General features: G+C 47.1%; 1 protein-coding gene across 1 annotated transcript in view; it reads right to left on the reverse strand.

Moving 5' to 3' along the window:
• SSBP3 (single stranded DNA binding protein 3) overlaps positions 1-25767 on the reverse strand; it is a 200698-nt gene extending 174931 nt beyond the window's left edge. The window contains exons 1-4 of the mRNA XM_007945938.2: positions 25712-25767; positions 24634-24706; positions 24349-24410; positions 21418-21502 (exon numbers count right to left, since the gene is read on the reverse strand). Of these exons, the coding sequence (XP_007944129.1) occupies positions 21418-21502; positions 24349-24410; positions 24634-24706; positions 25712-25767 (276 nt within the window). The remainder of the gene's footprint in view (positions 1-21417; positions 21503-24348; positions 24411-24633; positions 24707-25711) is intronic.
• Positions 25768-26397: the final 630 nt, after the last annotated feature.

The raw sequence follows: 26397 nt of genomic DNA on the forward strand, positions 1-26397 counted from the left end.
GAAACCCATGTAAAATTACTCATTATAGACACTACAGAAATAAGCACAGGCAAGCCCATGCTTACCTTACTGGGTACCCCGTCCCAGTAAAAACCCATTGCCATCAAGTAAATTCTGATTCACAGCAGCCATATAGGACAGAGTAGAACTGCCCCATAGGATTTCCAAAGCTGTAAATCTTTACAAAAACAGAGTGGCACACCTTTCTCCTGCTGAGCACCTAGTGGGTTCGAACTGCCAACCTTTTGGTTGGCAGCTGAGCATTTTAACCACTGCACAACTGGGATTCCTCCGTCCCTGTTAGGGACTGTAAATTTGAAAAGAAGCTTTGATTCTGCAGGAAGGTGCTATGGGGCTGGGACAGAAACAGATGTCAGCCATACCTAGAGCAGAATCTTTGATATGGTGAAAAAATGTGAAATTGTTCTCTACAGATCAGTAAGTAAGCACAAGCAAGCCCATGCTTATCTTGCTTATTGGGTAATCTGACACTGTGTTTATCTTTTGTCTGCTAAGCAAACAAGAGTCTTCTCAAATAATGCAAAGGTCAACTGTAGACTTGTATGGCCTGATAAAATCGACACTGACCCTGAATTATAGGGGAACAAATAATGAAATATTCCTACACAGATACGTGGGAGAGTTAGACAAATCAGAACTGGGCTATCTTCTATCTCTTAGGTTAACACTCAACTAGGACACCAGCTCAGTGCTGGTGTTCAAGATTTCAGACCACATCTCTGCCCACCCACTCCCCAAACATCTTTACCAAAAGGCAGAAGAGCAGTCATAGGGTTTCCAGCTTAGAGTCCTTCTTGGAAGTTGGCAAAGCACTTGGTTAACTGAACACTAAGCAATGTTTCCACAGATGGCTGAAGACATTTCATGTCTGAAGCTCCTTGGATGTATCAAAAATCTACCTCAGAAATGAAAGGCAAACACCAAGGCCAGGGTTCGAACTGAGCTGCCAAGACTCAGACTTGTTCCAAAGCTCCAGGGTCTTTGAAATACACAGACTGCACACAGTCTACCCTAGGAGATAGGCGGGCTTTCGAAAAGAACTTCCTTATCACTCTTTAGGTCAACAAACATGTGTTCAGCAGGGGAAGAATGGGGAAAAGTGCTCCAAGAAGAGAGAATAGCCTGTGCAAAGGCCCTGAGGTAGAAGACTACGTTTCTTCCCTTTCTTAACCACAGCCCAGCAGTGTTTGGTGTCTAATAAATCTCAAGGGTCATAATCCACCCCACCAACAAAAATACACAGCCATAATTTTTATTTTAAAACACAGAAACATTCCAAAAGTCACTTAATTTTTTCAATATATAATGTCAACTACCTTCTCAGCCCCCTCCTTGGTGACCATTTCTGGGGTTTCTCAGGAGCAGCAGCTACTAATTACTGAACAGCTCAGGCAGGCCTCAAGCTTAGGACACACCCTAGCTCCTCCCTGGCCAATGGGCACCCCCGCTGCCTGTCCAAGTCTCCAGAGCAGGCCTGGGCAGGGAGGGGGTGGACGTACTTCCTAACCAATAGAAAAGAGCAAACCCAGCCTGCTCTGGGCAGCGCAGGCCAGGAAGGAAGTAGGAAGTCATCCTGAGTGCAGGAAGTCCTCGCTCATCCCTAGATGAGACCAGAGCACAACCCCCAGCAACAAGGCCCGGCTACCAGTAGTGAGCACTCTGTCCTAGGACAGAGCAACCAGGATAGAGCAGTAGGCACCTAGGTGGGAAACATCATTTAGGGGCAGAGAGCTGGGGGAAAAGGGGGGGAGTGAGAACACTTCTCTGGCCTTTCTGAAGGACGTGGTACGCACTGGGGACACACAAACACTTTAAACCTAAGAGCACTTGGCTCCCTTAGCTGTATCTGTCTTCACCACCACTCCTCACCAAAAACAGACTACAGGAAGAAAATGAATCAAGTTTTACAAGCCTCCCTATTTACCCAGAGCTACAAATCTATCAGTGGGAAGCTTTTAAAGTAAACTCTCTCCTAGCACTACCATTTCCTTTCTTCATTTTGCCACCAGCCCCCAAACACACACACACCAACTCATGGGTCTCTTTAACCTTGGCTGTGGACCCTGAGTTTGAAAGAGGAATTACAAATCCACCACTCATAAATACTTCCTTTTTATCTACTCCTTTCGTTTACTCATGTTTCCAAACACACCCTGGTACAGCTCTGTAAGTAGGGAAATGTACTTCCCAAGAACACTGGTTACCTCTCCGCCTCTCATTCTTTCATTCCAGAAATATCTGCTGGGCATTTTCTAGGGTGCTCTGCATCATTATCTCAAAACAGCACTATGAGCTGAGTGCAATATCCATTTCACAGGTGAAGACACTGAGATGCAGGAGCTAAGCAACCAGCACAGGTTACAGTGAGTGGTGGCCCTAGTGGGAATTAGAACCCAGGCTGCCCTCCTTCCAAAGCCCTTTTTTTTTTTTTTTTAGCACCGTGGCTCCCCAGCATCCTCTATCTATCAGACACAGACAGAAAAGTTGCTTATTTTTTTCAAAAAAAAAGACTCATTCTGGATCACCAATGGTTTTATTATTAAATCTTAGAAACTAAAGGCCATTTAAGTGGTGCTTCGAAAAGGATCGTGGAAAATACAGCCAGCAGAAAACCATCAGGAAAGTAGAGCCCTGCTTCAACGCCACTCAGCGGGGTTCCTGCAGGCACAGTCATTTAGGCCAGCATTCCCCAGGACAAAGCAGCTGACCAGCTGGCCCACCGTAAAAATAACAGCTGGGCGGGCAGTCAAGAGACCTGGAGCTGAGAGTCTCAAACACTTGCTTCCTGTGGGACTTTTGAGCAAGGTGTTTACCTTCTTGGGTCCTCACTGCACCAGGAGGAGTGAGGGTAGGGTAGCCTCTTGCAGTGATCTCTGAACTCTTTTTAAGGCTTCAGGTTCTCCAGATAAAATGACCCATGTATCTAGTGCCTTACATCTTATAAAGCTGAGCCGACCACTTCATGAGTTCCCCAGAGCTGGGGAGAAGGGCAGGGAAGGCAGGATGGTCCTCTGGCAGATGAAGGATTCAAGCTGTGTCCCAGGCCCACGGCTGGAAGCAGCTCAGCTCTTCTCACACCCAGTTCCAAGGCTGATTTTAACCATATTCCAATGTGGGCAAAGGTGGCAACGACATAATATCCCCCAGAAAAACAAAATGAGAAGGACTTGTTCCATTTTCAAACCAGTCTACCCCATTCATCCTAAACTCTCACTGGCTTTCTATGCCTCTAACTCCATTAACTGGTCCCATCTTCCTTCCCTAACCCATCCTCCTCAACAAGAGGCCTCTCCAGGCACCATCCCCAATGATGACCTAACAGAATTAGACCCTTTCATGTCTGTCAGCAACCCATCCCCAATACCTCCACCATTCCTGCCCTGACCCTCCCTCCACATGTGGGTGGCTCCTTCACTCTCCACTTTCCTCTGTCATAAAGCAGAGAAAGTAAGAACTTCCATTCCATCTGTCCCCCTCATGAGTTGCCCTGCATATGAAAAAAAAATCTTTGTAAAAGGCCAGATACTATTATTCACATGGACTGGCACCTCTGAAATTCCACCATCCTTTACACCCCGCTGTTTCCTCACTTAATTCTGTCTCCTGTTGCTTATCGCTTCTGGGGTACTGCTTAGCAAAGCCCCTGGAGACCAGAGACTAGGGAAGACCCTAAAAAAGAATTCTGACTAACTCAACAACTCCTGCTGCTTGAAGCTAAAAACCCAACCTCTCATTTAATACAAAAACAAAGCTGTCAAATGCTATGCCATCCTCTCATCAAGAGAAGGGTTTCCAACAAACCCTTTCAACTAAGCCCAATGCTTCTCTTGACTGAGATCCCTACTACTCTACAGAAGGGCCTTCTCAGATTATGTTCCTTCAAAAAACATAATTTACACATCGAGCATCTTTACTTTACTTTCCCTTTCAGAATTAGGAAAAGGGGGGAAAAAAACACGTCTGTTTCTATTTGAAACTGTCAAAATTAGCATTCAGTAATTAAAAATCACACCCTTTCTCTTAATAACCTAACCAGCATGATACAATCAGGTTGTGCCAACTCTTTAATCTAATTGACTAATTACAGATTTTAATTTAGTCAGTTACTGAACAACTGTTGACAATTTGTTTTCATTAGGGACAGAACAGAATAAATATTTAGGCTTCTAGTCACAAAGACTCCTGTGATCGGCTCTCTACTGTGACCCCAACATCAGAGCAAGCCCTGGCTCCAGTGATACCTTCTAGACCCAGGTACCCAGGCTGCTCTCACACCACTGCTCAGCAGTAACCTGGGCCCCAAGAATCTTCCCACAAGTTCCTCTGAAGGCAAAAAACCTTATGCACAAGCAGCGGCCTCCATTCCCAAAGTGCAGGCAATTCCCAAATTCACACACGTCACTCAAGAAGTGGCAAACGCTTAAACGTTGTGAAGAGAAATAAATTCAATGCTACATGTCACTGGCTTTTAAGCAACAAAATAAGTTAACAGTCAAAATAGGTTTATCGGCATTCATCTCACTGGGAAGCAACTGTCACCGACACTTTTTTTGTTAAGATACACGTTTCCAGGTTTCTACAGAAACCTGTCCTTCAAAGTGCACCCCCCACCAGGTGCCCAACTCCCAAAATAATCCAAAAGTTTGTCAATGTAACAGTGTGGCTGAAAGGCTAGGTAGGAGGCCCCAGGGTTCAAATCCTGGCTCCATTATTTAATGATTTCATAACTGTGAACTCATCATGTCATTTCTCTGAGCCTCAGTCTCCTGTCTAAGAAATAAGACAGTAACTACCTCTGCCTTGTAGAGAGTCACAGTGCCTGGCCCAGAGTAAAGGTACAATAAGTGCTGCTCTCTGCCATTTCAGAAATCACTTTCACATTCCTCATTCTTAAGACCACAAATTTGGAAACTGAAGCCCAGAAAGAAGACAATGATCAGTCTAGGGTTACACAGCTGGTAAGTGGGAAGCTTGAAGGTGAAAGGTGATTTCTGGACTTGCTGTCCAGTGAGCTGTCTCTTCCACCCAGATGCCAGGTCAGCCTTTCACAGGTTTACAGGGAGCGTGGGACTCTGGAGCATATTCTGAAGAAAAGAGTTTTCCACTCTGGTTTTAACATTCCTTAGGCCTTCACTATCCATAGGCCTTCCACACTCCAAGCTATGTATCTCTAACAGGGATGCTTTGCTGGGAGTTGAGGGTGACCTGGACCAAAACCAAACCCAAACCCATTGGCATCGAGTTGACGCTGACTCATAGCGACCCCTAATGGGTTTCCAAGACAGTAAATCTTTATAAAAGTAGATTGCCTCATCTTCCTTCCACGGAGTGGCTGGTAGGTTTGAACTGCCAACATTCTGGTTAGCATTTAAATGCCTTAGGCACTGCACCACCAGAGCTCCTTAGGGGTGACCTAGAGAGGGGTTTTGTTGTTGTTGTTGTTACATGCCATCAAGTCGGACCCAACTCATAGTGACCCCTCCTTCGGTTTCCAAGGCAGTATCACTATGGAAGTAGATTTCCCCATCTTCCTTCTGAGGAGTGGCTGGTGGGTTTGAACCACCAGCCTTCTGGTTAGCAGTCAAGTGCCTTAGGCACTACGCTACCAGAGCTCCCAGTTGTTGTTGTTGTTGTTGTTTGCCGTCGAGTCGAACTCGACTCATAGCGACCCCTCCTTGGGTTTCCGAAGCAGTATCACTACGGAAGTAGATTGCCCCATCTTCCTTCTGAGGAGTGGCCCAGAGAGGGGTTTAATTATCCCAAAAAGGAACTATGCATTCTGACCTTTTGACTCCCAGGGGAAAATGTAAGGAACTTCCTCCATGGAAGCCATACCAAACAAAGGTAGAAGGAACCAGCTACATTGCTAGGTGGGTAGGGGAAACACAGATATAAGCCTGTGGTTCTGAGTCTAAGGATTCCAGGTCTCAAAAACTTTACTAGGAACTCTTGAGGTACTGCAAATATTTTCTAAGCTCAACAAGAATCAGGTCTACCTCAAGGACATGGAACCAAAATTCCTCATGTTTTCTGTTGACTAGATTTCTACCAACCAGGTCTGGTCACAATGGTTCATTTCCCTGAGCTGATCAGAAGCTCTAATCAGCAACTACATAACTCTTGTTTTCATATTTTGTAATTAAAATTAATGATGACTCAATGCATGTCATCTGTTTGCAAATAAAATAGTTACAAATGTAGAGTTCACAGAAAGTGGTAGGAGATTAGGACAATGGGGCCTTTTGAATGAAGAGACTAGAAGATGAAGATGGGTGGAACCCCCAAAACTATGGGCCCTCAGACACCCTTCAACCTAGGAACTGAACTTAACCCCCATGACTCAACTAGCAGCCAAATGACCAGCTCTGGTAGCCTAGTGCCTAAGGCACTTGACTGCTAACCAAAAGGCTGGTGGTTCAAACCCACCAGCCACTCCTCAGAAGGAAGATGGGGCAATCTACTTCCGTAGTGATATTGCCTCAGAAACCCAAGGAGGGGTCACTATGAGTCGGGTCCAACTTGATGGCACATAACAACAACAAAAACATAAGGTAACAATAGTATCAGGAGGGTATGCACTCTTTACAACTATCTGAAGCACACGAACTCAAGAGGACAGCATTTGCCCAGGGATAGAACTAGGAAGGTGGGAAGGCACAGGAAGAAGAATGAAGGGAGAGGGTGGGAATAGGGAGGAAGTGGAAAGGATACCGTTACAGCGTGTGGGGACTGCAGTAAATGTCACAAAACAGAATGTGTATGGATTGGTGAATGGAAAACCGATTTTCTCTGTAAAATTTCATCAGATCACAATTTAAAAAAAGAGAAGGAGATGGGAGAAACTTTTCTTTATGGTATATGGGCCCTAAGCAAGATGTCTTCTTCTTGGGTGAGGTCATTAAAAGCCAGAGGCACGGCACCAATAGGGACCCTTATGACACACAGGCAGTGCTTCAGCTCGCCTATCTCCCTAGGGATCAATTCCCATCTGGTCCTGCCAGCCCCAATATCAAACTACTACAGGCTGGGCAGTGGGTCACCAATTAACTAGGCAGAAAAGATGCTACATTTGGTATTAATTCTTAGAGAGGCGTGTGGTATAGTAGTGGAGAGCACTTTGGAAAAGGACTTATCTCAGTTTAAGCTGAAGTTCTTGTGTTGTACAAATGGTTTATAAGCTCAGCTGCTAACTGAAAAGTTAGAAGTTTGAGTCCCCCCAAAAGAACCAAAGAAAAAAGGCCTAGAAATCTACTTTCAAAAACATCAGCCACTGAAAGCTCTATGGACCACAGTGCTACTGACACACAGTCACCATGAGTCAAGAATGCACTCATGGCAACTGGGTAAACCGGTTAAGTTTAAGTTGAATATCACTCAACTCCTATAGTGCCTCAGTTTCCTTATCTGTGAAACAAATAAAAAGAACTTAACCTACAGGGTAGTTTGAAGTACTGCCTGCAACAGAACATAAAGCACTTCAACAGTGCCTGGCGTACAGTTAACACTCAGTAATTGTGCACTCTTCTCATGAGGTCTTCTTTTGTGAAATGGGAAGATGTCTTGGCCCCTACATTGATTGCCCAGATGAGATGAAAACTGAGTAAGAGCACTTTTTTAAAGTCTTGGCATATAGGAAGTGCTCAACACATGCTAACCAAAAACCAACCCACTGCCATCGAGTGGATTCCAACTCATAATGACCCCTACTGGGTTTCACCTTTACAGAAGTAGATGGCCTCATCTTCCTTCCATGGAGCAGCTGTTGGGTTTGAACTGCCAGCCTTCTAGTTGGCAGTCAAATGCCTTAGGCACTGCACCACCAGGGCTCCTTAAATACACACTCTCACTGCCATCGAGTCGATTCCAACTCATGGTGACCCCCACTGGGTTTCTGAGGTGGTAAATCTTTATGGAAGTAGATTGCCCAGTCTTCCTTCTCCAGAGTGTCTGATGGGTTTGAACTGCTAGCCTTCTGGTTAACAGTTAAATGCCTTAGGCACTACACCACCAGAGCTCCTTTAAATACACACTAGTTTGACAAAGGATTAATTACTATTAAACAATCATGCTGTAATTTAGTAATTTATCCCTTACCAAGAAACCACCACCTTGACTCCCAACAGTTCAACCTGCCACAGAAGATAGTCACTCTCCAAAATCATGAGGGCCAGAGTCAAATATTCTCTTCACCTAGACTCTTCTCTTCAAGTTCCCTTTGACGAAGATGCTGCCAGCAAAATAATGCCAAAGAAAGTATGTAGAGAAAGTCAACTATATTTAAGTTCATTTTCTGTAGCTTGGGGTCAGAATCGACGGAAGCACTCTGGTGATCTAGTTTTCTGCAATTCCCTATTCCACGCATTAGCTCACTGACAGAAATTCACTGTGGTATTTAAAGTGGCAGCCATCACAACTAACTCAAATTGTATTGGCTTCTCCGATGCTGAAATGCTCTACTGAAACCATCAATTGGCCAATTCGGAGATAACGCGGTGGCTGAAATTCCCTGTCAAGCTGTAAAATCCTCTTTTGAAGTGGCTCCCCAGCTCAGAAGATCCGCAGAGAAACCTGCAACCAGAGCTCTGGGCCAGAATTGCCATGTGTAACACTAGTGGGCTCACGGAGCGAAATCTGGCGGGCAGAGGCCAAGCAGCGCTGCCAAGAGGAAGGGCCTCCAGAGAGAGGGGAACGTTTTCTACTGGAAGCCTTCTGAAAGACAGTAAAAAAGAGTGGCAGCCTGCACACACTGACACCAGGTCTGTCCACTGAGCCATCTGCCCTAGCAGCCCAGATGGATGGCAGGAGCCATGGGAAGCCTATGGCAGCCCTCAAAGAAAACTCAGGCACCAATCTCCAAGGTGGAGGTTTTCTAAAGTCAGAAACTCCCAAGAGGATCAGTAGCCACTCCTGCCACAGACTTGCTGTGTCACCACCCTACTCCAGACCTCAGTTTCCCATCCACAAATTAGAGGGTCCTTTTCTGGTGGCATAGTGCCTAAGGTGTGTGATTGCTAACCAGAAGGCTGGTGGTTCAAACTACCAGCTGCTCCTCAGAAGGAAGGTTAGGCAATCTACTTCTGTAGAGATACTGCCTCAGAAACCAAGGAGGGGCCGCTATGAGTTGCATCCGACTCGACGGCAGTGAGTTTTTGAGTTTTTTCTTGATAAACGTTCTAAGATCTATTTGTCTTCGTTTTTGAGAATATACTGTCAAAAACTGGCCTCAACATAACATACTACACAAAACACTGTTCCACCTCCTACTGTGTGGCAACTAGCGACTGAGATCTTAAAAGCTTGCAAGCTGCCATCTAGATGCAACGATGGGTCTCTCCTCCTCCAGAGCCAAAAAGAATGAAGAAAACCAAAAATTCATGGAAACAACTAGTCGTAGCGACTGGTATACCATCCAATCTGCAGCCTATACGACTATGAGACCAGAAGAAATAGATGGTGCTCAGCTACTACTGTCAACCACTTGGAAGAGGATCTTTGTAGGAGATCCTGGATAGACAGGGAGAACAATATGGAACAAAACTCAAAATCATTTGGGGGGGAAAAAAAAAAAAGGCGGGAAACAGGTTTGCTGGCCCGAGGGAACCTGGTGGAACCACTGAGACTATGACCCCTAGCTGCCTTTCAGGTCTGGAATTGAACGCACACCTGTGGCTTCCAGCCAAACAATAGACAGGCACATATCAGTTGAGCATTTACCTGAGGTAGATACACTCCTTGGAGAGAATAAGCATGAGAAAAAAAAGGGCTGCTCAGGCACAGGGAGACACCTCAGGGGGCAGGAGTGCATGGAGAGATGGACACAGGGAAGAGGAAACTATCGGAAGGAAGTGGGAGGGGAGATGCTGCATTGTGCTAATTGTGGTCAATGTCATGAGACAGTGTATCTAAACTGCTGTATGGAAAGTGTATTTGTGCTGTAAATTTTCACCCAAATCACAATTAAAAAAAAAAAAAAAAACTGGCCTCAAAATCATGGTCTCAGAAGGGAATCATGATTTATAAAGCATTTTCCTAAGTTCTCACACAAGTTCGAAAAAGCTAGAGAGTTAGAAAAGTCAGGCATTATTTAACATTGGTAGTTCCTGGGTGGTGCAAATGGTCAATGTGCTCGCCTGCAAAATGCAAAGTTGGCAGTTCGAGTCCACACAGAGGAGTCTCAGAAGAAGGGCCTGGTGATCTACTCTGAGAATGCAGCCATTAAAAACCCCAAGGACCATGGTTCCACTCTAACACACATCGGTCGCCATGAGTCAGAACTGACCTGACGGTAACTGGTCTTCCACACTATTTTATATCACAGACTAATAAAACTAAGGCAGGCTCAGAAAGGCTACATGACTTACCAAGGTCATCTGAAAGAATTAGAACTTGAACCCTGGCCATCTACATCCAAATTCCATGTACTTTCCATGACACTGCTTTAGTCCCATCACCAACCCCCAACAGCATGCACAAGGCCCAGGAGTAACTGCCAATGAACCAAATGCTATTCCGATCCAGCCTGCAAAGACACACTTTGTCCATCTTCACAGCTCGCAGAGCTGGAGCTAGCATCCCAGGCATGGGGGAGGTCTACCATCACAGAGCCTACTGTCTCAAATAGGCCTTGTGTGACTGAAAAAGAAGGATCAGAGGAAAGCCTCAGACAGCGGCCCCAGGGAACAGCAGTGCTTCTTAAGGTCAGAGGACTGTGAAACAGAAGTGAAATGTCAGGCGCTTCACCCAAACACACAAAGAACAGGGGATACAAAGCCTGCCTCAGGAGCTGTGCAAACAACTACCACCAGGAGGGCACAGGGAATTTGGGAGGCTGGGCCAACCTTGGTCAGACAGGATGCCCTGCGACCTCTTCTCAAGGTTCCCACCATGGCCCACGCCTAAGCCCTGAGAATGTTCAGACAACACACTCAACAGGGGATTAAGGACCCCCGCCTCAGTCACAAACAGGCGGAAGAGCTGCCCATGGCCAGCCAGCAGGGACAAGCTGCAAACTCTGTAGCCTTTCCTAAAAAGCCATCTGGATTCTACTACAGAACGTTCTCGCTCCCCTGCCCACTCTTGAGCACGAAAAACCCCTGGTCCAGCCCCTTCCAATGGAAGCATCTGCTTATTCAGAGTTCAACAAATATTTACTGAGCACCTTCCATGTGTGTTCAACGTACTAAGAATATGGTTGCCAACAACACAGACAAAGGTACAAAGGGCCTATCAGACACCAATCCAAAGTGAGAGAGAGATTTGCTGGTCAACGATTCTCCCAACAACTCTAGCAGGTAAGAACAATTTCCTTCCCGTCACAGACAAGGAAGCTGAGGGCAGTCACCTGTCACTTGACTGAAGTCACCCAACCCCTAGGAACCAATCAGTCTCAACTCTCTCTGGGCTAACGACTTTGAAACTTTAGACTGAAACTTACAGCAAGGTAAAACGAAAAATGCAAACCTGAAATGGAAGTTTCCCAATAAAATACTTATCGCACAAATACTCTGCGCGATAGAGTTGTTTTTTTTTTTTTTTTTTTGTAATTGCCAGTCATGACCCATGAAGTTGTTCTCACATTGCACTAATGGGTCACAACTCAACAGTTTATAAAACAATGCTTTTTCACGTGCCATTTGCCCATCTCCATTAAAACATGTATTTGACACACTTGCTCCCTGGCAGGGATCAAATGCTTCTCACTTCTCAAGGCCCAGAGTCTTGCTCAAGCACCTCAGGACTTAGCCAAGATTCTGCAATAGGTCCCAGGAAGGGGGTAACAGAAGGGGAGAGGGTGAAGAAAGTAAAGCTCATGTCTTCAGGGAGCTTTCGATCTAGAAGGAGGAGGGAAGAGACAAGGCCTTGACTCAAACAGCTCTCCCTCCAGGAATAAAGAATTAAACGAGCAAGAGGGTTACTGAGTTCCTAGACAATGAAGAGGAAAGAGGGGTGTCTTCCGGTGGGGGTGGCCTCAGCGAGCTTGGTGCAGGCAGCCACATTCCAGGTTCATATCCCTAGTGGTAAAACAGTTCAGCACCCGACTGCTAATCAAAAAGCTGACAGTTCAAACACTGCTCTACAGGAAAAGACATGGCAACCTGCTCCCATAAAGATTACAGTCTACAAATCCTTTGGGGCAGCCCGACACTTGCCACATGGTGTTATGATGAGTTGGAATGGACTTAAGAACACCCAAGAACAACATCAATCTGCCCTACAGATGGGTAAGTCGGGAGGGGAGCAAACTGCCCCAGCCTCTCAAGTGGTACGGTTATATAAAGTGGGTACCAGGGGGAAGGGTCAGAGCTAGAGAGCGAGCTTGTCCAGACTCCTGGAACAAGAGAAGCACCCAGAAGGAGAGAAAATAAACACTGGCTGAGCCAACTACATGACAGGCACTGATCAGAGGCATGCATGCATCATTTCATTTAATCCCCACAGCACTGGGCTGGGTTAGGGGCTGTGTAAATGAACCCCTACTCACCCAGAGGTGCTCAGGGAAGGTGGATTCAAACCCTGGGTTCCAGAGAGATAACCAACAAACAGGTGAACACGCTAATGATAGTTCATGTTTCACACACTATCACAGACCTCTCACACCAAGACCATTCTGCTGCTGCCCCTCTTTTGCCAATCACTGAGAACAATGGCCAACAGAAAGCTAGGATTCACCCCAGGCCCTACGTGAGGTAATAAAACAAGGATGCAAATTTACATTGCACTTACCCTGTGCCAGACACTAGTGTGTGGGTTTAATGCCCCTGACCTTAAACCTTCCACTGAATCGATTCTGACTCACAGTGACCCCCACTGAGTTTCCAAGGAGGTAAATCTTTACAGAAGTAGATTGCCCAAACTTCCTTCCACAGAGCAGCTGGTAGGTTTGAACTCCTAACCTTCTGGTTAGTAGTCCAATGCCTTAGGCACTGTGCCACCAGAGCTCTTTTTGTTGCTAGCTGCCAACAACACAGCCCCCAATACACGTGGCAACCCCAAGCACAATAGAATGAAACACTGCCCAGTCCTGCAACATTCTCATGCCCAGCTGCAGATCGGACTACTGTGCTCTGTAGGGTTTTCATTGGCTGATTCTCAGAGGTAGATCACCTTAGGCCTTTCTTCCTAATCTACCTTAATCTGGAAACTACACTGAAACCTGTTTAGCATCACAACAACATAAAATCCTCCACTGACGCGTGGTGGTGGTGCATGAGGCACAGTGAACAGGATTCGAACCCAGGTCTCTTTATATAGAAAGCAAGAATTCTGACACTGAACCACTGCTGTCCCTATCTTTAGGAAGCAGGTATACTTTATTACTCCCTTTATCCACATGAGGAAACTGAGGCACAGAGAGATCAAGTTTTCATAGCTTTTAAGTATAGCAAAGCAGCACGAGACAAGAGAAAGAGTCCTAATGGTGCATGGCATCCTTCCTCTTAGGGCTTCAGTTTACCTACATGTCAGAGGACTAGATGAGCTCAAGTTTCCACATCTGCAATCCTGGTATCTATGTATGTGTTAAATACATCCCACAGCTACCACAAAGGGCTCAAGGGGTCATGGCACCTTTGAACTGAGGTCCCCACTAGAGAACACACCTCCCTTAGAAAATTAAAAGGACCTAAGGGACACTTTAGGGAGAGCTGGGTGTGTCCTACTGCCCCGTGTTTGGACTCTGCATCCTGGTCTCCTGGATAAACAAGACTCTCCTGAATGATTCTTTCTAGGCATTAACTACATCCTATGCTCTCTCTTCAACTAGACAGTGAGCAGAGAATAGGCACTCAGTAACCTAGCCTGAATCTCTACCTCTCAACTCCAGTGTCCTGTTCCTGGTCCGGGAGCTAATTAAACAAAGCCCTGGCTCACCCCAATGAAGTCTAAGAAAGAAGCTGATGTCTAGAATAGTGCCCCACCCCCAACCTAAAATGGCCAACACACCCCTTCACAAGCTCAACTTTTTAAGTTGGGGGTCCTCTCTCACTCAAAACATCAGGTCAGGGCGATAACAAGACCCCTACCTTAGGGTTTCCAACCCTGCTCATCCCTAATAATACTGCCATAGCATTTCACAGCACAACTAACTTTCCCTAGATATCTTTCTGGAAAGTCCTTTTCCACATCTACCCCACAATGCCCCTATTTGAAAACAGAACAGACCAAGAGAAGTGAAGGCTCCACAGTTAACAAGTCATGTAGAACCTAAATTTGAATACAGATCTCTGTTGATGCCAAGTTGCAGGCCCTCCGGGCCATGCCATTCACCTTTGTGGCAACTGCATGGGAGCAGGAGAGGACCGCTGTCTGAAACAGATAAGGGGTACAGAGATCTCAAGGGAGTATTTATCAGTGCCAGCTTGTGGCAGGACAGCCAGCTCTGCCCCTTTCAGCAGGGAGGTCAGGGTCATGGGAAGTGAGGGAGGGGTACAGACAAGACTCAGTAGGGCAACATTAGGAAATTCAAGTTTCCAGTTCCCTTTCCCTTTCCCTACACCAGAAAAATGAGCTGTTGTCTATCATATTAAGACTATTTTTAAAAAAAACTTTAGGGCTTTAAAGAGAAAGGAAACAAATTCACCAAGCACTAGCCACACAGAGCCAATTCTTTTATATACATCATTATTACTTGGTCCTTTACAACAACCACACAAAGCAGTCACCATCTTCCCATTCTACAGATGGGGAAACTGAGACTCTGCCAGGCTACCCAGAGGACTAAAATTCAGGTACCCATCTAAGCCACCAGTCAAGAACCCAAACCAACCAAACCCACTGCCATCGAGTCGATTCTGACTCAGAGCAACCCTATAGGACAGAGCAGAACTACTTCATAGAGTTTCTGAGGCTGTAAATCTCTATGGAAGCAAACTGCCACATCTTTCTCCCATGGAGTGGCTGGTGGGTTAAAATCACAGATCTTTCTGTTAGCAGCTGAGTACTTAACCACTGCACCACCAGGACTCCTTAATCAGAACCCAGAGCCTTTAAGACCCAGGAAAAGAAAAGCATAACCCACAGAAGCATTCCCAAAACTCACCTCGCCAAAGCTACAGAAAACTCCATTACTTTGTGAATCAAAAACAAACAGTCATGATTGTCTATTTGCTGTAAGCTCTAAACAACACGTATTAAAGAAGTTTATGTGAATCATCTAATGCACTTGTGCTTTGGTCAGAATTATTACCAAGCTAAAAAAGATTAATTTTTCTAAATACGCTAAATCCTCAGACACTATTATAGAGGCTACAGCTAGTGTAACATTTCTGTTATCTTGACTGACAGGCCCTCAAGCACACACCTCCCTTCCACTTCTCCCTCTTAAAAGACTCAAACATGCACACACTCACACACAGGGGCAGGAAGGTCGAGGAGAGGGGTCACGGTACCTTTGGCCTGAGGGTCCCACTAGAGAAACCACCTCCCTTAGAAAATTAAAAAGACCTAAGGGACGCTGCAGGGAGAGTGGGGTGTCTCCTGGCGCCCTCCAAGTGTTGGCTGGCACAGAGTGAACTCTCGTCCAAATTTGCAAATGCTTAGCTAACAAAGATGGCATTATGCAAAAGACTGGTACACACTGCTGGTCTTGGAGTTCAAATGAAGTGACCACTGCCAAAAACTTTGTTTGGGTCCCCACCACTCCCCCCGTCTTCAAATAAAGGGCAAGGATTTGCAATTTGGGGTCTTGCCGCCACTTGAAACCCATTAAGGTAGCCACACTGCCCGGCTTCTGGCAAAACACAATTCCAGTTACTCATTTAGTGTTTAATTAGCTATCGAGAAAGGAGGCTGGCAGCTTCTGGGGATAAGAGGAACTGCAGCAAACAGGGTGAGAGCCCAAAAAGGGGACCCAACACTAAGTTCTGAGTAACAAGGGGCATGGGGCCGGGAACAACTACATGTATGTTTTGTTTTTATAATCTACTATACAAGGGTGCCAAGGGTGAGAGCCAATGGCAAAGCCATGAACTTGCCAGGACCTCTGAGCAGATAGCTAGGCTGGCTTATCGCAGGGAGAGCACACTCCCAGCTACTGGAGCCCAGCTGCGTGCCTTTTCCCCTATTCCTGCCTGCACTGCCACCTCCTGTCTCCTCTTCCCCCAAAGGGTGCCGGCAGGAGTGGACACACCCTGCCTCACTCAGCACATCCAAGAAAAGCCCTCTCGAATATCACTTTGCTATTTCAAACCCACCAAGGACGCTGGGCCTCTGCCACACAGCCACAAATACCTCAGTTCATGTCCATGCCCACGACTCTGTGGCACTTTCTACCCTGAGCCAGCCTCTAAACACAAAGTCCCACAGCCAGGGGGTGAGGGGGGCCAGTAGAGTCCTGCTGGGTGGAAACACAGGGGTAAGAGAGCTAGCCTGTTGAGTCAGAGGTTCACAACAACAGAGATAAAAGGGACCTCAGGTCCTCAGATTAGGAAAATGGAGGCTCAAGACCCACCAAGGTCATGGATCTCCCTGTCCATGGCACTCCAAAAGTTCCTAACCTGGGATCACAGATGGGCTTGGAATTTAGGCAGCAAAAATCATATACAAAGTCTCCTTTATGGGGACACATTGATTTTCTGGAAAGTAGGTTCACAGCTTTTATCACATCACTGCACCCTAACATACTTCCATCCCAGAGTTTAGGCCTCACCTCCGCCAGTGACTCTGCCATTCACCTTTCAGAAACCTCAGTTTAATTCTCCATTAAACTCATTTATTCCTTGACTTACCAGGAGACAAGAACACTTCAGGACAAATGAGAAGAACTTCCCTCTGTTTCACAGGGACTTTCTCAAACAAGTGTGCCAAAAGCTGAGAGCTGGGATCTACATGACCAGGGTCTGGTTCCAGCTCTACCACGTCCTGGCTATATGCCCTTAGACAAGCCATCTCAACTTCAGGTCTCAGTTTCCTCATCTTTAAAATGGTAGTAACAACAAAACCTAACCAACAAGGTAGCTGTGAAGCCCAGCCATGATCATGTAAGAGAACATGGGTAGTTCAAGGAATAATCACCATTTTTCTAGCTCTGGTGGCGTAGTGTTTAAGGCATATGACTGCTAACCAGAAGGCTGGCAGTTCAAACCCACCAGCCACACCTCAGAAGGAAGACTGAGCAATCTACTTCCATAGTGATACTGCCTCGGAAATCCAAGGAGGGGTCACTATGAGTCAAAATCGACTCAACGGCAGGGAGCTTTTTTTTTTTTTTAATAGCCAGCTCAGGGTCTTCCCTATGCCACTCAATTCTTGAGACCAAGAGGAAAACACAAAATTAGCTATCACCAGAGGAAAAGAATTGCTGGTAGTTTCAGAAGGCACACACAAAAAAACATTTCTATTAACCCTGAAAACCCTGGAGGAAATCAAAGTGGAGAATGTGGCCAGGTGCCACTGGGCCCATGCAGGAGATACTCATGGTGACACCAAATCTTAAATAAATTTTATTCCTCCCAGAAAGAAAGGTTAGGACTCATCCAGTTGGAGTATTCACCCACAAAAGGATAGGCTCCAGACAACAGTGTCTAAGAGAACCCAAAAAGACCTCCAATGGGACCCCCTAGGACTTTAGTCAACATTTCCATGGCCTGAAGAGACTAGCAAAGCAACCACAGCAAGGATGCTGTGGGCAGTCCTTCCAAGGCCTCAGGGACCCTTCAGATGTAAGGCAAAGCAATTTCTCAGAAAAGTGCACCCTCACTACTGAATCCCCCAATTTTCCGCATTATATGTGGTCAACAGCAGGGCTCTGAAGCGTATGAACAATGAGCCAAGAAAACTGAAGCTGCCAGGTGTGAGGGGGGGAAAAAGACTGTGACTCAAATAAAAACTCACCAATTCAAAGAAAATTAACTCTCCCTCTGCTCCCACTGAGTCACATTCCGGGGCCCTACAACCAGGGCTTGGCCTGGGAGGGGCCTCTGAGATCACGTGACCCAGCTACTGGGAAGGTATGATGACTTGCCAGCTCACAAAATCATCCCCTAAGAGAGGTGAGGAGAGGAGTCAGGGTACACCCCCTACCACCTATGTTTCCTGAACTGCACAGTCTTCCCAGATCTAGAAAATCTTTGAATCTCCTTGATAGAAAACCAGGTAACACATTTTTTTATTTGCACTCTACGCTGTTTTCTGAAAAAAAATTTACAACTAATTGTTGTTAGTTGCCAAGTCAAGTTGAACTCATGGCGATCCCCACACGCGACTTGAACTCATGGTGACCCTGGGTGCAACAGAGCAGAACCGTGCTCCACAGGGTTTTCAAGGCTGTGACCTTTCAGAAGCAGATTACCAGGTCTGTCTTCTGAGGTGCTCTGTGGTGGGGGGGATCAAACTGCCAACCTTTCAGCTAACAGTCAAGTGCTTAACTATTTTTGCCGCCCATGGACTTCAAGGCAACTATTTAAGCCACAGGAAAACCATCTTCGTCAAGACCACCCAGCAAACAGTAAGTCAAAAAAGAGCACCTTCCAAAATTCCCTGGTTGTTCCAGCCCAGGTTACTCACTGACCCCAAATTACCTATTTTTTTCCTACCCTTAACTCCTTCATTCAATTAGCGTGAGTGCCTACTATGTGCAAGGTACTGTGGGGCTACAGAAATGAACAGCACATGGCCTCTGCCATGGAAAAAATTAGTAAGCTGAAGTTGGGGTCGCTAGGAAAGACAAACTCAAATGAGAAGTTAGTCAAGATAGGTACAAACAAATGATACTTGCCATGGACCTGTGTGGCTGAGTCACAGTGGTTTTAGGAGCCCAATTCCTAACTCAGTCATGACTTGTGTTTGGATCATAACTCTACTACTTACCAACTGTGAATTAACCTCTCTGTGCCTCAGTTTCTTCATCTGCAAAATGGAGTTAACAATGTGCCTGCCTACTCTCACAGGGAGATTCATGATGGATGTGGGGTACTGAAGCTATTGCACTTAAAGTACAGTGGCCTGGCACACGGAATGCCTCCAACAGATGCTTTGAATGGTAGTTTTTATAGACATTGAGTTGAAGCAGTGATCACAAAAGTCCTCCAAAAAGGAGAACTTAAAAACAATGGATAGAATCCGAATGGGTAAGAGATTAATGCATTCCAGGCAAGAGGAAGAGAAACCAGGAAGAGGTCATGCAATAATCCCAGCAAGAAGTAAAGAGGGCTAACTAGACAGTAGCCATGAGAATGAAAAGAAAAATAAAGATTTAAGGACAAAGAAAGCATCCTATAATTTTCCAGTTGCTACTCTGCTACCATACGTCCGACTTCGTGCTACCCCTTAACTCCTTCCTGTCCACATTCATCACTCCAACCCTCCTCCCACATGACCTCATTCTCAGGCCAAATGATACCAAGTAGGTCTCAATCCAGAAAAAAAGGCGTAGATCCCCAAACATTTGAACCCTGGCCTTACCTTTCTTCCACAGAGCAGCTAGTGGGTTCTAACCACCAATCTTTTGGTTAGCAGTCAAATGCCTTAATCACTGTACCACCAGAGCCCCTGAATCTCGCAGTAGTATCTTCTAAATATCAATACCAATCTCAGCAATCACTATACAATTCTACTGCCACTCCTTAACAAATCACTGCAAGGAAACCCATGTACAAACTTTCACTGTCACCATATTGTTTCAAGATGGCAGACCAAACCACAAATTGCCAAAGGGAGTCTCACATTATTTACTAGAGCACCAAGCTTGATTAAACTCATTGGCTTCCATGAAAGATACCTTGGGAACAATGGCAGATGTCCTAAATCAAGAGATCTACTTGAAAGAGTCATGTCCACATATCCCAACCCCTCTAAAATAAAACCATTTGCACAGTAGTAGAAGATTGGTTATGCAGAAGTTATTTGTTCAGAGCTGGTTTGTTTCCCCCCCCCCCAAAAAAAAAGGGGGGGAGTTTTTGATAGGTAGAAAAACCATGAAGAAGCCAACTTTTTTTATTTAGCTAATATACTTCTTAGCCTCCTCCAACCTCCAGCTCAGGAAACCCTATGATCATCATCACCACCGCAAGTTCCACGGGATGCTCCCAAAGAACCACATCACTAGTGAACCTTTTACTACTAAAAGTTTACCAGGCCCTAGTACCATTGACCAGATTCCTCTTTTCAACCCTGAAGACAGGTCAAGAATTGGTCAATTTCCTCAGAAGTCCACTTCAAGGGCATTATCTGTTCAGTCATAGCAAACTTTCACCACACTGAAAATTCTCTAAACCAGTAAGCCACCAATTAAATCTCTGATTCTTCATATTACAGGAGTAACTTTCACTATGAAGATGTTCATAGTAATGAGATATGACCACCTGTGAAACTAAACCAAATGGGTTCTGGACTCCAAGGCCAATTCCAAACTCTGCGTGCAGGGGTCATGGATGGCCTGGACAAGTGGACCTAACAACATTCAGGTAACTAACTTCCACTCATAGAGCATGAGTTCACTCCTACCCACCTCACATAGACAGCAAGAAAAACAGGATCACCTTCTATGGGCACAAGTACATACAGACATTTAACCATGTGCAGGGCCAACGGGAAGCAAGGACTAGATGAGGCCACAGAATATCTTCAGACATATCCGTATCCCCATCCATGTCTCCCAGACAGACCCTAACCTGCTTCATCAGTTCAAGTCTGACTCAAACTCCCAGCTAAACAAAACAATGTCTGAAGTCCCTTTTTTTTTAAAAAAATCAGGGAGGGACCCTACTGTGGGAAATGGGATGACCGAAAACGGACGTCTTAATCATTTATCAATCTAAGAAATTCATTAAGACAGACTATGGAAGATAGGGTAAAATAAAATAGGGTATAATCTGATGAAATTAACTATCTTCATGAGAATATTTGGGAGACAAGTTCATGAACCAGTTAAGGATCTCAAAGTACACCACCCCATCAAACATATACATTCTCCCAAACAAAACACAATTTCAAAGACGGCCCCTCTCAGAAAGTAGAGTAAGAGTCCACTTTGCCAAATTCTTCTTCAGCTATCCTCTCTACTTCCAAACACAAGTTTCATATTTGTTTTTTTTTCTGAGTTGTAGTCATTTTTTTAAAAAAAACAAACCAACACCAAAGAGGCTCAGTCTCCTCTGAGCTAACTGTCCACTCTTAACATAAACCTCATGTGGTTCAGAGCCCTGCACAACACAATTATCATTCTCCAAATAGATAGCTGAACTCTTTTGCATAATTACATTATGAGATACCATTCACCAAGTCAGAACTCTGCTGGAGGAAAAGTAATGTTAGGAAGGGCAGGGGGAAGTGGGCAAGAGAATAAAAAGGCAAGGGAAAAAAAGACCACTGCCAACTAGCTGGGTATTTGCTTTTGGTACTAAAGAAGTTAGAGCTATCCAACCCTGTAATTATTGCCAGGATTAAAAATTTGTTACTCACGTAATCATGAAAGGCTTTTGCTTCACTTGAATGTTCACAAGTGTCTCGCCTTTCAGGAGCTGCACAGTAAAGGTCCCAAAATACGCTGCATGTCAAAAAATAAAATAAGATCAAGTTACTAATTATTGCTTGTGTACCCAACGGCAAATGCACAGTGCTAACAGTACCAGGTCTCCAAAGGCTCCATCCCACCTTACCAGCCTTCACTGGGCAAACACAGCTTAGGAAACAAAACCAATTCAACCTCAAATGGCAAGCTAGCTATCGGTAAGTAATAAGAGTAGTAAGTCCTCTATCAAGCACCTACTATGTACTGGATTGCCCCTTCATACCCATATTGCTCATGACTACCAGAGAACCATAAGGAGCCCTGGTGGCTAATTGTAAGGTCAGTGCTTCAAACCCACCAGCTGCTCAGAGGGAGAAAGATGAAACAGTCTGCTTCTATAAAGTTGACAGCCTTAGAAACCCTACGGGGCAGATCTAAGGTCCTACAGGTTCGCCAGGAGTAGGAACTGACTCAAAGGCAATGGGTCTTGGTACTGGAGTACTATAAGGTAAATGATCTTATCCTCCACTTTACCCACAGGGCAAATGAAGCTCAGAGAGATTACTACAACCCACTCATGGTTCCCCAGATTGAATGAGTAGGAATCTGTATGAAAATCCATGCCTGTCTCACCCGCATTCCTTTTACGGCCCCAAACCAAAATGGCTGCATATCATAAAAAGGTTAAATTATCAAAGTCAGAACACGATTCACGTGCACAGCAACATGGATGACTCTGGCAATAAAAGTAATGTACGGTTTCTTAATCCCAGAACCCCCATCCCCACCTCTCCCACCTCACCCCGACTCCTACCCAGGCCCTCTCACGAAACATTCTTATAGAAGAACCACTCCTTTCCCCCATCCCCCCAAGAAGGAATACCAATTAGCCAAAGGAGAGGTTATGGACAACTTTTCACATTGAAAGAGAGAGCCCTCCTCGGAAAAATACCTAACCAGTCAAGAGTAGGACAGGGAGAGCTGGCCTAGACATCCCTGTCTCATCCCCCTCCATGATTCTGTCCAGTCACTCCAAACTTCGTATTAAATGAGAACAGACACACAAGTCCTTTGTCAACTGGTAAAACCCTGTACAAACACAGGGTAGCCACTGGTGTTAACAAGGGGCTTTAGATGGCATCTTCTCCAAGCCCTTCATGTTATAGAACAGGAGCCCAAGGTCCAGGGAGGCAAATCAGCTTGACATGAAGGGTAAAGCAAGAACCAGAACTCAGGTCTGACTCACAGTCCAGTGCTCCTGGCTCCATCACAGTCAGCACAGAAGAAATCATCTCAAGTGCCAGCTCTGCTAGTCATCAGGCAAACATCTCACTCAAGGTGTGGGAATGCAGCACTTGCCCTCACCGAATCAGCTCTACCGCTTCCTCCCTCCAGAAAGCAGCGGTCATTTGCTCAGTGTTAAATCACAGGGCACAACTTCTGACAGACAGGACCACCTTAATAGCCACTTAGACCCACCACTCCTAGAGCCCAACACAACAGACTTTCTCTACTCCTGGGGCTGAGACAAGGACAGCCAAGTCCTAGGGAATTATGCATACAACAGGAAAATCAGGGACCTGTCCTATCAGGAGAGGAGGCTGGCTACAGGACACTTCCATCTTTTGAAGCTGCACACATCTGATGGACTCCACCACACAAGAAAAATTTTAATACCACAAACTCCCTAACCCCTTCTAAGTAACTTCTACTCAGAAGTATAAATTTCTGCAAAAGCCATCATCATCAGACTTTATCCACTCACTCCTCTCAAAAAAAAAAAAAGGAAACCTACCACCCATTCCTACAGGTAGAACCCTCACACCACACCTAGTGCCTCTGACACCGGCCATTCATAGGTTGGCAGAAGTAATTAAAAACTCATTTTCGTTGAGCAAGTTAGAACAGACACTTCATCCTCCTGCTGTTCAAAGAGTCTTGAAACAGTAACCTGAGCTGGCAGTCAGGTAAACGTGCTAAGATCCCAAAGACACGACACTCCGCTTTCCTGAACTCCATCAAAAAATCAAAAGGCAATCTGCTTTTTCTTTTCAAAGGGATGTCAAAGGCTCCCTCAATCGGTCCCACAAACACCCAAGTCATACACTCGTGGCAGCTGGTTCCCACAGACCTGGAGACCCACTCCTGCCTGCTGCAAACCTCACAGTAAGACCAGACTTAAAGTGGCCCTACACCCACAGGACCAAGGATCTGGCTGTGTTGCCACAAATTAAGAAAAAGCCCATAACCACAAACTACAGGCACTTGGTGAAGTCCACTCTGACCAGTTAAGGCTCTCAGTAAAATGAAGCTTTGTGGTTTTAGGGATGCTTTGCAGCAGGGGTCGGGGAGAAAGGCACCCGGGAAAGTCCAGTCAGTCTGAACTAGAATCTTTAAAGGAAGTGGCAGCCCCTTCTTACTTTTACTCAGGGTGCTCAGGAAACGTCCCCAGGACATTTCTCTCTAAGACTATGAGCTCACAGAAAAAAAACCAAGGGACAGGCCAGTTGTAAAACAGACCTGGTATCCCCCCTACCCTCTCTAATTAAAGCAACATGTACAAATGACAAAAACCCTTCAAGATTTTTTTCAAGACCCCTACCTAGTGGCCCAGAATGAGAAGGAAAAGTAAGGACTTTCTTCCCAAACACCAGGCACAATGCAGTCAGTTTTCAATAGAAGTAGAAAGGAAATGAAGACAAACTTTAGGCACCAACCTCTTCTGTTCTTTATCCTCCTACACCGGTCCTAGTCTGAGTACCCTGCACTATGTAAAGCTGAGGATTAAGGGGTGAGGGACCTGCTCTAGGCCTCGTCTTTGTTCCCTGAGACCCAAGGCTCAGAAAAACACACACACACACAAAACTATCACACAAACTTACCACCACCACGAGTGCAAAAACCCTGGCGGTTCTCCCAACGTGATGTTTTTTTCCCATCGAATCTGGAAAGGAGAGAGCAGAGGCAGCTTAGAGGAGCAGAGGGGAGGATTGGGCTAGGGGCTTCCTGGAGCCAAAAGGCTGTGAAGACCAACTAACAATAAATGCCAAAAGGTGATAAAAATTCAAAATGGTGGCCACAGTGGCAGCTCCTGAAAACAAAGGCTCTAAGAATAGTGGGGAGGGGGGTGTGTCAAGAAATTGGATGCTGGGGGGAGTTCCACTCACCTCCGACAAAAAGGTCTGTGCAGATTTCTGTGCTCCTACGTGCAGTAAATATTCATAGACGTATAAAGCTAACCTGGAAAGTGGGCAGAGCGCGAAGAAAAAAAAGGCATCAGATCACACAGAGCTCTCTTCCTGAACCCTGCTAGCCGTCTTTGAGCACTGTCCCCATCCTAGCTGTCCCATTGTGGCCCCCACCTAAAGCAAGCAGCTAGGCCTTGCCTGGGATGGTGGAGTCCAAACACTTAGGGGAACGTGTTTCCTCAAACCATGGGGTCTAGAGAGTAGCCCCCAAACTTGAACTCGTAAGTGGCACCAAGACTAAACCCACCAAGGTCTTTCAAACTCACAAGCCACCCAGCCCCATAGCCACCCTCTTTTACTCTATTCACTCTTTTTCGGCACCCTCTTCACAGCTTTGGGGGTACAGGGAGACTCAGTCCTGAACTCTTGGAGCTCGGGGAGCTCTGGAGAGGGCAGCAAAGCGCCAGCCACCTTCATCACCTACCCCCAAAACAATGTCTCCCAAGCCTAAGGCCAAGCTGGCGCAGCTGTCTCTGCTCAGCCCGGTGCCCCAGAGGGCGAGGGCGGGCGTTGAGGCCGAGAGCAGGGAAAGGAAAGCGCTCCCGCCGGAACAAAGCCCCCCAGCACGCACTCCTCAAGCCGCGGGCGGACAAAAGGAGCCTTCGGGGCTACAGAAGCCACGCGCCCCCTGCCCGCGCAGGATGGGCAAAGTGCGGCTACTGAGCTGAGCGCCCGGGCTGGGACCAGCACCAAAGCGCGCCGGGACCTCGCCCATCCCTCATCCCTGGGCCCCGTGCGCGACCCGCCCCGCAGCCACCAACTGCCCCCTCCCCGGCGGCGCCCCCCGCCGCCTCTTTCCCAATGCCCTAACCCCCGCCAGCTCCCAACAATGGGGTCTCCCACGCCGCCCGCCGCGGCCTCGGGGAAGGGGGCCGGGCAGGAGGTGCCGGGGGGCCCGGGACAGAACAGCCCCGGGCCCCCCGCCCGCCTGCCCACCTGCCTCCCACCGCCCGAAGCCCGGCGGCGGCGCGGCCGACACTTGGAAAATAGGGCTTACTTTTCCCGAGCCTGCCCGTCCGAGGGCACCGCCGAGCCTTTGCCTTTGGCAAACATGGTTTGCAGAGAAGAAGGCGCCGAGCCTCGCCGCCGCCGCCGCCGCTACCGCTCCGGCTGCTCCCTCGATGCACCCTCACTCCCGGACCCCTCCCCGGCGCTCGCTCGCTCGCTCTCTCCTCGCCGCGCTCCCCTCCCTCCCCCCCAGGCGCTGGCTCCGCGCTCTTTCCAGCTGTCAAAGCGTCAGCCCCGGCCGCGGCCCCATCGCCCTGGAACTCCTCCCGCGCCGGCTCGGCCTGGGGCTGCCGCCGTCGCTGCCACTGCGCGCCCGCCCGCCCGGCTGCCCGCTCGCTCGCTAGCTCGCGCGCCCGCCCGCCCCGCTCTGCCTGCGCCTCTCTCTGCGCCTCCGGCACCGCTGCCGCCGCCGCTGCCGCTGATCTACTTGGAGCTCAACCGAACGTGGCTACCCGGGCTAGGGAGCGAGGCGGGCGTCAACGTCCCCCGATAGATGGCCGCCGCAACCAATCGGCGCTCGCGAGGGCGGGCCCGGGGCGACCCGGGAGGGACGCCCTGTCAGCGCCCGGCCGCGGCAGTCCCCGCTGCGGCCGCCTCCGCGGAGCCTCTGCTCCTGCGGGCGAATTCGGGGCGTCCGGGGCGCGAGCCTCCCTTTTCCGTAGATGTGTATAGAGG

Source organism: Orycteropus afer, unplaced genomic scaffold (assembly GCF_000298275.1).
Source record: "Orycteropus afer afer isolate SDZICR_OR568_19922 unplaced genomic scaffold, OryAfe1.0 scaffold00145, whole genome shotgun sequence".
In the NCBI taxonomy this organism is placed as follows: domain Eukaryota; kingdom Metazoa; phylum Chordata; class Mammalia; order Tubulidentata; family Orycteropodidae; genus Orycteropus; species Orycteropus afer.